At 56.3% G+C, this 10,545-nt stretch overlaps 1 protein-coding gene across 5 annotated transcripts in view; it reads right to left on the reverse strand.

Annotated features, from left to right (window-relative positions):
• Positions 1 to 10,545, reverse strand: part of TRPV3 (transient receptor potential cation channel, subfamily V, member 3) — a 75,083-nt gene that overhangs the window by 26,713 nt on the left and 37,825 nt on the right. For all 5 annotated transcript variants that reach the window (XM_011980397.1, XM_011980401.1, XM_011980400.1 and 2 more), the window contains 5 exons: positions 8,132 to 8,272; positions 5,157 to 5,437; positions 2,565 to 2,741; positions 1,374 to 1,532; positions 578 to 679 (listed from right to left, as the gene is read on the reverse strand). In XM_011980397.1, coding sequence (XP_011835787.1) covers positions 578 to 679; positions 1,374 to 1,532; positions 2,565 to 2,741; positions 5,157 to 5,437; positions 8,132 to 8,272 — 860 coding nt within the window. The remainder of the gene's footprint in view (positions 1 to 577; positions 680 to 1,373; positions 1,533 to 2,564; positions 2,742 to 5,156; positions 5,438 to 8,131; positions 8,273 to 10,545) is intronic.

Consider the following 10,545-nt stretch of genomic DNA (forward strand, 5'->3'; position numbering starts at 1 on the left):
GGATGGATGGATGGATGGATGGATGGATGGATGGATGGATGGAAGGATGCATGGATGGATAGATGGACGGATGGATGGATGGATAGATGGAAGGATGCATGGATGGATGGATGGATGGATGGATGGATAGATGGAAGGATGCATGGATGGATGGATGGATGGACGGATGGATGGATGGAGAGATGGAAAGATGGTTGGATAAAGGATAGAAGGATGGTTGGTAAGGATAAGCGGGCATGTGAATGGATGAATGAGTGGCTGAGTCCATGAAAGAGGGCAGGTGATCAGATGGGTGGATGGGGGTGGAAGAGGACAAGGGACACTGAGTGGCTGGGAAGGTAGATACATGGTGGATAGCTGGGCAGATGGATAGGGAAGTAGATGGATGAAGTAGGTAGGATAGGCCAGTCTTATCCATTTTTTCCCATGTTGTCACTCAGAAAGGTAAGGCTTGGGAAGGAAACGCCTCCCTGAAGCCCCCCAGCAGTAATGGCAGAGCAGAGAGGGATGGAGGCCAGGCCTGCTATCACCTGCCTGCCTCGCGGGGCGGTCTAGAGGGGCCGAGTGACCCACTCACCTCTTTCACGGAGATGCACGTGGCCCAGATGAGTACGAACATCCTCCCGAGGAGCTGCAGCCACCCCATCTTGTGCGTCAGGGCCAAGGGGTGCGGGAGGGCCTGGGGGGATAGCAGAGGTGTGGTCGGAACAGGGAGTAAGGTGGACTGGGCTGGCACCAACTCTACAGGGACCAGAACACTCAAGCCAGGCCGGAAGCCAGCATGAAACCCGATCTCTGTACAGAGCAAGAGAAGGAGGAGCAGCTCCCTGACCCCACCCTCCCCACCCCTGATGGAAACCCGAAACTCTACAATGACGAGTATCAGCCAATCGGTGCTAACAACCCTCACACTCCATTGCAATAGCCTTTCCAGAACCCATTCATATCCAGACACTCAACACGGCCTCACCGCACCAATCAATAAAGCCGAGGCTCTGTGCCCCACGTGACGCATGGGAAGCCGAGGCCCGGCAGGCAGGGACAGCTTATCGTCCTCCCATTTCCTGCAGCCCTCACAGCAGAGACACCCAGTCAGTTCTGTATTTTGACAGAGACCCTGGGCAGGGCCTGAGTCTCCGAATTCTCCAACTTTCCCCCCAACATGGGTCTGCCTGGAACTCAGTTCCTGGGGCTTAGCCCAACTAAGCACCGAAGACTTATTCAGTCCCCTAGAAAACGTGAAGGACAACTGGGGAACCCCACCCAAATCTCCTGGCCTCTCTGGGCCTCAGTTTTCCCATCTGCACGTGGGGCAGCTCCAAGCCCCTCCAGCTCTGACCGCCCCATTTCTCCCCTCCACGGGGCCCACGTACCTCCTCCTCCCGGGGGCGGTAGTACGAGACGAGGGTCAGGGTGATGTTGTAGAAGAAGTAAAAGCAGAAGGACAGAAAGAACATGTACTTAGCAAATTTCTTCCATTTCATCCGCAGCAGCGTGTGCAGGGGCTCCAGGGTCAGCATCTCATGCCGGTTCTAGGGGTAGAATGCCACCAGTCACCATGGAGATGAGGGAGAGAAGGAGCGACCGTTTGCTAAAAGCCTGTGGGAGCTCTGAGGCAGCGCCGCCCCGGCAGAAGGGGTCCATCATTATGCCCAATGGACTGGTTTGGCTGGAAATGCTGGAAGGGCGATTTCCGGCTCCTGAGGCTCCTCCCCGCGGTACTTGGGCAGTAGTCAGAGGCCGCAGGAGCCTGGGCTTGAGGACTCGATGCACAGCAGAAAGTGGAGGATAGAAGCGGGCAGGAGGTAGTGACAGGGGTTCCAGCCCCAGTTTGCCCCTCCTTTGCTGTGTGACCTTAGGACAGCCCCTGACCCTCTCTGGGCCTCAGACTCCTCACCTATAAAACTCCTAACAATCCCTGTCCTACCAACCAGGCTGCCGTGAGGGTCCGGGAAGACCCAAGGCAAGGAGACTCTGGGAAGCATGACTCTCGGTAAAGTACGAAGGAGGAAGACCCAGCCTGCTGCCTCACTTCCCCCAAGAGCTGAACACCTCTCATAGCTGCTCCTCTCTTCACCTCCAGTTACACCAAACGCTCCCCTCCAGCCTCCTCCAGGAAGGCCTCCCTGATTGCTCCTCAGTGCACCCTCTGACCCTCATTTGGGACCAGGTTTTGGGGAAGAAAGAATTCTAAGCCTGGCCATATACACCAACAGGGGGGTGGGAGAGAAACAATACGGAAAGGATCAACCCCAACCACCCTGTCACCCACACCCACACCCAAACAGCCCCGGATACTGGGACCGGAAGACCCCCATCTGCCCCCACCACCACCACTCAGGTCCACAGTCCAAGGTCAACCAGGAAGAGGCGGGCCCAGCATCTGTCCCAGGCCTCGCCCTTTCTGTGCCTGACTCTGCCCACTGAGGCAGCAGAGTGGGGGATGCAGACACGGGGCGGGGGGTGGAGCTGGCAGCGCTGGGTCTTCCCAGCATCCTCGGAGCCCCTGGCCTGAGGTCCAGCCCTCTGTTCCCTGCCCTTCCCGGCCTGCGCAGGAGACCCACGTCGATGTTGGTGTTGTAGACGGTGATTTCCAGCACGGAGTTGTCCGTGGTGGTGTCCACGTTGGTGAGGTCGTAGAGGGAGGACGACACGGGTCCGTATGCCCAGTCAGTGAACTTCCTGGACAGGCTCCGGAGCCGCTTCTCCTTGATCTCACGACTGAGGATGTACTTCAGGATCTGGGACAAGACGAGGAACAACTGTCAGCTGCAGAACAGGGGCTTGAGGCCAACAGGGCTGGACCAGCCAGAGGCGGGCTGGGCCCAGGAGATACTCCCGCCCAGGATGGGTGGAGACCTGCCTCTGCGCCTGGCGCCATGGCCCCTGGGCCCCGTCTTTATCTGCGGAATGCGCACACAGCTTGCTGTTCTGCCCGTCTCACTGGGGGATGTGAACACAGGGGACAAAAGGTGTGAAGGTTCTTCGCAGGCTGTGGCAAGCTGCACAATCGGCTTGAAACGCCTCCCGCCAGCTGGGGCCCCAGTTCAGTGAAAACTCCAGGCACGGATGATTTTTTAGAAACAGTTTCCGTTTGCTCTGGACTTGAGAAGAAGCCAAAAGTGTTCTCAGCGTCCCCAGCGCACCGTAACCAAGACCCTTCCAGCTGTGGCTCACCACTCTGGCCAGACAGCTGGTGACGAGAAACGCCACGCCCCACAGGGAGGCCCGCGGGACTTCGGTAGGTCAGGGATCCTCAAACTCTGCTGCATGTTGGGGTCGCTGGGAAACTTAGAAATTCCCACAGCATGGGCCAGGTGCCGTGGCTCACGCCTGTAATCCCAGCACTTTGGGAGGCCAAGGAGGAGCGGGTCATTTGAGGTCAGGAATTCGAGACCAGCCTGGCCAACATGGTGAAACCCCATCTCTACTAAAAATACAAAAATCAGCCGGGCGTGGGGGTGCATGCCTGTAATCCCAGCTACTCAGGAGGCTGAGACAGGAGAGTCGCTTGAACCTGGGAGGCGGAGGTTGCCGTGAGCCAAGACTGCGCCACTGCACTCCAGCCTGGGCGATGAAGTGAGACTCTAGTCTCAAAAAAAAAAAAAAAAAATTCCCACAGCGTCAACTAATGAAATCAAAATCTCCAGGGTGGGACCCAGGAGAAGCTTCCTGGCTAGCTCCAAAGTGCAGGCTGGATGCAGAGCCGCTGTCTCTGGCTCCTACTTCCAAAAAGCTGAGCCTTGGGTTACCCCCAGATGAGACATGGGCTTCCTAGGGCACCAACTCAAGACCCAAGAGGAAGGGACTGTTGGGAAGGACAGTGTCAGAGACCTGGCTTCACAAGACCCCGTGGGTTCCCGTCCCGTCTGTCATGACAGCCCAGGCAGAGAGCTTCTAGGGATAAGGCCAGGTCTCTCCGTCCCGCACCCCAGCCTATAAAAGCCCCAGGACGGTGGCCAACCTGGGTAGCATCCAGAAAAGTTTTTTGGAGGACACGGAACAGAGGAGGGAAGCGGGGGACAGGTGCCTCCCCCAGGCCAGCCACAGCGGGCACATTGTCCCCCAGAAAACAAGGGGGTCCTGGGGCCATGCTCCATGTAGGAAGCCCCCTCCCCGGGCTGGGGTGGCAGGGACAGCACCCGCCACAGTGGCACACAGGGAAGATGGCCTTGGAGAAGGCTCCTTCTGCAACCACAAGCTGACTCTTCAAAGCCCCAGCAAGCTGTGACCCTGAGGGGAGGCAGGAGCTGCGGGGAGGCAGACACACAATTCCTCCTCTGTTGAAGCAGTTCTCCATCTCCTCCTCCCCCACAGGCGAATCAAAAGGCCCCTTGTGGGCCCCAGGCCTGACCACTTGGGACAGGACCAAGGCCCTCGGGGCAGCTAACCAGGGAGGCGGGTACCCTGAGGCTGGCACAGCTGCAATTACTCAACAGCCACCACCCCCCAGTGTCCTCTGGTGGCGTCCCAGGAGCCACAGCCTCCTCGCAGAGGAGTGAGACAGTGAGGCTGAGGAACACACTTGGACCCCAGAATCCGTCCCCGAAGAACGTCTCAGACCAAGCCATGACACCGGCCCCTGAAAGAGATCCGAGCCCAGCCCTGCTCAAGTCTTCACCAGGGCTCCCAGCTAAGCCTTGGTTATCTCAGCCACATCACACAAGGCAAGAAGGGCCCAAAGCAGCCACACTCTCGGCTGGGGACACGGCACAGAGTTCCAGCCGGACAAACAGGCTGGGGTCTCTCCATAACTGGGAGATGGCAGCATATTAGCTCTGGGCCCAGAGCAGCCATTCTGGAACTCCCATCCCCGTGAGAAGCAGAAGGCCCCAAGGGCCACCCACTCAGCCCTGCTGGGGCTTCTGTGTCACCTCAGCCTCAGACTCCCCCAGCCTAAGGACAAGAGATGGAAACGCGGCGTATTAGGGACTGAAGTCTAGAGAGTGGGCTGCATCTCACCAGCTCCGCGTGGCCCCTCAGAACAAACCCGCCTCGGGCCGCCAAGCCACTGCATTTCTGGACATAAGTCTGAGACCTTCTCAAGGCTGAGGCTGTGGTCTCTGAATCCCCGATAGGGCCCCTGGCGCTGAGAGAGTGGCAGCTGTGCCTCCTGACCTCCCGACCTCCCGCTTCCCCACGCCCCATGGCCCCACCTCGGCCTTGCCCATCTTGGCAGCCAGCTGCAGCGGCGTGAGGCCGTCGTTGTTGCGAGTGGTCTCCAGCTCCCAGTTGCCACTCCGCAGTAGGATCATGTCGTACATGCGCTTCACAAAGTCGTTCTGCGTCTTGAAGTCCTCGGCCACGGTCACCAGGGCGTGCAGGATGTTGTTGCCCCGCGAGTCCTGCGAGGTGATGTCCGTCTGCTCGTGGTCCATCAGCAGCTGCACAATCTCGGGCTGGTTGGTGCAGGCTGCCAGGGCCAGGGGCGTCTCACCTGGCGGGTGAGCACATTGAAGCTTGGTTCTCTCATGGGCCAGAAGCAGCGTCCCCCAAGACCCAGGACTGGGGCCCGTATCCTATCTCAGCAGGATTGGCAACTCAGGTTCCCTGGTCCTCTCCCCATCTGCCGCTTCTATGGGGAAGAGTGAAGCTAGATCACCGCGGTAGCCTCCTAACTGGCCTCCCTGCCTCCACCCTGGCCTTTTAATCCTCTGCTCAGCACAGCAGCCAGATTGATCTGCTAGTGCCTCTCCCAGAATGAAAGCTCAGGTTCCAACGGCAGCCCACTAAGCCCTGCATCCTCTGACCTCTTCTCCCCATCACTCACTCCCTCCGGCCACAATGGCCTTCTTCCACCTCCTCGTCTATCCCCTCTGCCTGTAGATAGTCGAGTCACTCACTCCCTCACCTCCTTCACGTCCTTGCTCAAACATCACCTTTCAATGAGCCACCCTAAACACTGTTTAAAATTAAAATCCACCCTCCTCTTGCCCCAGACAGAACTCCTCATTCCTTGTCCTCTGCTTTACTTTTTTTTTTTTTTTTTTTTTGAGACAGAGTCCTACTCTGTCGCCAGGCTGGAGTGCAGTGGTGCGATCTCGTCTCACTGCAACCTCCACCTCCTGGGTTCAAGCAATTCTCCTGCCTCAACCTCCCGAGTAGCTGGGACTACAGGCGTGCACCACTACGCCCAGCTACTTTTTGTATTTTTAGTAGAGACGGGGCTTCCCCACGTTGGCCAGGATAGTCTTGAACTCCTGACCTCATGATCTATCTGCCTCGGCCTCCCAAAGTGCTGGCATTACAGGTGTGAGTCACCGCACCCGGTCCACTTTGTATTTTTTAAGAGCACTTATCATTTTGCATCATACTATATAAAATGCTTATTTATAATGCTTGTTACCGATGGTCTCTCCCTGTCTAGAATGTAAGCTCCATGAAGGCAAGGATTTCTGTTTTGTTCACTGATATATTTCAAATACCTAGAACAGTACCTGATATAGATAGTAAGTGCTCAATAAATGCTTGTTAAGAACAAATAAGGCAAGTGACTCACATGAGGTCACACAGCAAGCCTGGGACACGACCAGTCCTGGACACCAGGTCTTCAGCTGCCTCCCCTCTCCTCACCCCACCCAACAAATGCTTCCCAACACCAGCTCCAACCAGGTCCTATGCAGGACAATGAGGGCACACTATGAACTGGACAAGACCCTGTTTTCCAGGACACCCACACCTGGACATCCAGGGCTGCCCAGAGCGCAGACTAGCTAGTCCTGCTGATCAAAAAACCACCCAGAAGGTAATCCCAGCTACTCAGGAGGCTGAGGCATGAGAATCGCTTGAACCCAGGAAGCAGAGGTTGCAGTGAGCCAAGATGGTGCCACTGTGCTCCAGCAGCCTGGGCAACAGAGTGAGACTCCATCTCAAAAAAAAAAACCACCCAGAAGAGAAAACAGATGGGTGATCATCAGTCAGGCAAGACTGGGTGGGAAGAGGGGTCTCCTCTGCCACAAAGTTGCACAGAGAAATTTTTGAGTGTGACGGAGCCATTTGTTCCCTGTCCTGATTGCAGTGGTGGTTAATCAACTCGAGGACGCATTGTGAAAATGAACAGAACTGTCCTCTAAAACGGGTGACTTACACTCTATCTAAATTATGCATTTTATTTTATTTTTTTCCTAGAGCATCCTAACCCCAGTCGCTTCTGGACTCTGTGACTTGTCAGGCAGGGGAACTCTGCCCTCTCACTCTTGACTACCTTTCTGCAGTCCTGAGAAGCACTGGGCCCGGGCACAGAGGTCAGAGCTGGAGGCCAGGACATCTAAGTCAATGCCCTGCTACCCTGGGGCAAGTCCTTTCCCTTCGCAGAGCCTTCTCCTCACCTGTAAAATGGGGCTCCCTCCTCAGACTCCCTCCCAGGTCTCTGTTCCCTCAGAGGGCTGCCCAGGACGATGCTTCTAAGACCACCAGATGACACCCCGGAACATGGACTCCTCCCCAAACACCTCCTCCCAGCCCCTCCTTCTCTGGTCCACCCTGGTGTCCTGCTCAGACGGACATGCCCAGCCTCCTCCCCTCCCAGCTCTGTCCTCTGGGGCACCAGAGCCTCTTAAGGCAGGGGCAGTGAGGGTAGAGGTCAGAGCGAGGTGGCCCCTCCCTTCCTCCCTCCTTCCTTTCTTTCTCTCCCTCCTCCCTCCTTCCTCCCTCTCCTCCCTCCTTCTCCCCCTCTCCCTTCCTCCCTCTCCCTCCTCCCTCCTTCCCCCTCCTCCCTTCCTCCTTCCCTCTTCCTTCCTCCCTCCCTCTCACTCCTCCCTCTCCCTCCTCCTCCCTTCCTCCCTCCTTGCTGCTTCCCTCTTCCTTTCTCCCTCTTCCTCCTCCCTCTCCCTCCTCCCTCCCTTCCTCCTTCCCTCTTCCTTCCTTCTTCCCTCTTCCTTCCTTCTTCCTCCCTCTCCCTCCTCCCACTCCCTCTCCCTCCTCCTCCCTTCCTCCCTCCTTCCTGCTTTCCTCTTTCTTCCTCCCTCTCCCTCCTCCCTTCCTTCCTCTCCCTCCTCCCTTCCTTCCTCCTTCGTCCTTTCCTCTTCCTTCCCCCCTCCTCCCTCTTTCCTTCCTCCCTCCTCCCCCACTTCCTCTCCCTCCTCCCTCCTCCCTCCTCCCAGACTCCGCGCCAGGCGGGGGCGGCACCCACCGAAGTAGAAGCCTTCGTGCTGGTACTTGGGGTTGAAGAAGGCGCCCTTGGCGTGGGCGTTGACGTCGGCGCCGGCGGCGATGAGCACGGCCGCGATGTCCCCCTGGCGCCGCTCGATGGCGATGTTCAGCGCCGTCTGCCCTGCGGACCGGGCCGGGACGCGCGGAGCCTCAGCGCCGGGAACCAGGGCCTCTTGCCTTCCCCCCGTCTCTGGCCTCCATACCCTCCCCGAACCCATGGGGACATCAGAGCTCCGGTCTGTGTCGCCGGCTACCAGGAATCCCAGCCTCATTCTTTGCTTCCTTCCTGCCCGCGCGGACCCGAGGAATGTTTGTGGAGCGCCTGCTCCGCGCTCCGGCCCCAGGTGAGGGGGTCAGGGGTGCACAAGATGCAACTTGGATTATTTTCCTCAAGAAGCCCGCAGTGTCACTGAGACCCAGGCGCTACGATTCAGAGGGGTGCCGGAGCTGCGGTACCCGGGGGGCCCTTCACAGCCAGAGAGCGCCGGGGGGCTTCCCGGAGCTCTCTGACCTGGGACCTCAGAAGTTTGGCCAGGCTGGGTGGGGCCAGCTCATCAGCCAGGGTGAGAGGGCAGAGCTTATGCTAAGGGCCAGAGTCACAGAAGGCCTTGAATTAGGAAACTGGCATGATGAGACTTTGGTGTTTGGTGCATGGGTGTTTTCAGACCCCTCTGGCTGCATAATTGGAGGATGTGTTAGAAGCAGCCCAGACCAGTGAAAGAAATAATGAGGCCTGTAATCCCAGCACACTGGGAGGCCAAAGCAGGTGGATCACCTGAGGCCAGGAGTTCAAGACCAGCCTGACCAACATGGTGAAACCCCGGTCGCTACTAAAAATACAAAATTAGCCGGGCGTGGGGGCGATGCCTGTAATCCCAGCTACTCGGGAGGCTGAGGCAGAAGAATCACTTGAAGCTGGGAGGCGGAGGTTGCAGTGAGCCCAGATCACACCAATGCACTCCAGCCTGGGCAAGAAGAGTGAAACTCCATCTCAAAAAAAAAAACGAGGCCTGGACTAAGGGGAGGTGGAGGGCACAAGAAGGGTGGAGAAAGGAGGAAGCCCAAAGACCCTCAGGAGAAAGAGCCTTCAGGATGCCCAGCTGGGGAGAAAGGGGTCTCAGGTAAGATCTAGGTATCTGGCCCTGGTGGTGGGTGAACGATACGCTGGTGACACAGCAAGAGGAAAGAAGGGCAGAGGAAGGGACACTAAGCCTGCTGGAGACCAGAGAACTTCCAGATGGAAGGGACCAGAAGGCTGGAGCGGGAGAGGGTCTCAAAATGCACCAACAGAAACAGCATTTTCCAAAGAGCTGCCACCATGCCATGAACAAAAATAGTGTTGGTGGATTAAATAACTAAGCTTTAAAACAAATTAGAAAGTTGGTTTATAGCTAACCTTTTGGTCGGGAAGACCTTCTTAAGCAAGATCCAAAAGGCAGAAACGGTAAAGAAAAGGCTGACATCTTTGTTTACATAAAGGTTTTTGGTTTTGGGGTTTTTTGGTTTTTTGTTTGTTTGTTTGTTTGTTTGTTTGACACGGGATCTTGCTGTGTCACCTAGGCTGGAGTGCAGTGGTGTGAGCATAGCTCACTGCAACCTTGAACTCCTGGGCTCAAGCGATCCTCCGGCCTCAACCTCCCAAAAGCTAGACTTTCATATTTTGCATAAGAAATGCTCTAAGACATACAGTTAATCAAAAAAAGCAACTTGTAGACTACAGACATGATGGTACTGTTTTATGTTAAATAATTAAGTAAATAAAACTATTTCTGTGTACATATATACACACACGTGTGTGGACTACAGGCCTGCACCACCGCTCCTGGCTTATTTTTAAAATTTTTTATAGAGACAGGATCTTGCCGTGTTGCCCAGGCTGGTCTTGAATTCCTGGGCTCAAGCAATCCCCCTACCTCAGAGATATCTGTATTCCTGAATGCATCCTAATGAAAGTTAAAGACAAGTGATAGGCTGGGGAAAATATTTGAGATATATAAAAAGGCAATGTGTTTTTGGACCGGGCACGGTGGCTCACACCTGTAATCCCAGCACCTTGGGAGGTTGAGGCGGGTGGACCACTTGAGGTCAGGAGTTCGAGACCAGCCTGGCCCACATGGCAAAACCCCATCTCCACTGAAAACACAAAACAATTAGCCGAGTGTGGTGGTGCACGCCTGTAGTCCCAGCTACTTGGGAGGTTGAAGCAGAAGAATCACTTGAACTCAGGAGGTGGAGATTGCGCCACTGCACTCCAGCTTGGGCTAGAGAGCGAGACTCTGTCCTAAAAAAAAAAAAAAGGCAGCCAGGCACGGTGGCTCACGCCTGTAATCCCTGCACTTTGGGAGGCTGAGATGGGCGGATCACGAGGTCAGGAGATCGAGACCATCCTGGCTA

Source organism: Mandrillus leucophaeus, unplaced genomic scaffold, assembly GCF_000951045.1.
Source record: "Mandrillus leucophaeus isolate KB7577 unplaced genomic scaffold, Mleu.le_1.0 Scaffold212, whole genome shotgun sequence".
Lineage (NCBI taxonomy): Eukaryota > Metazoa > Chordata > Mammalia > Primates > Cercopithecidae > Mandrillus > Mandrillus leucophaeus.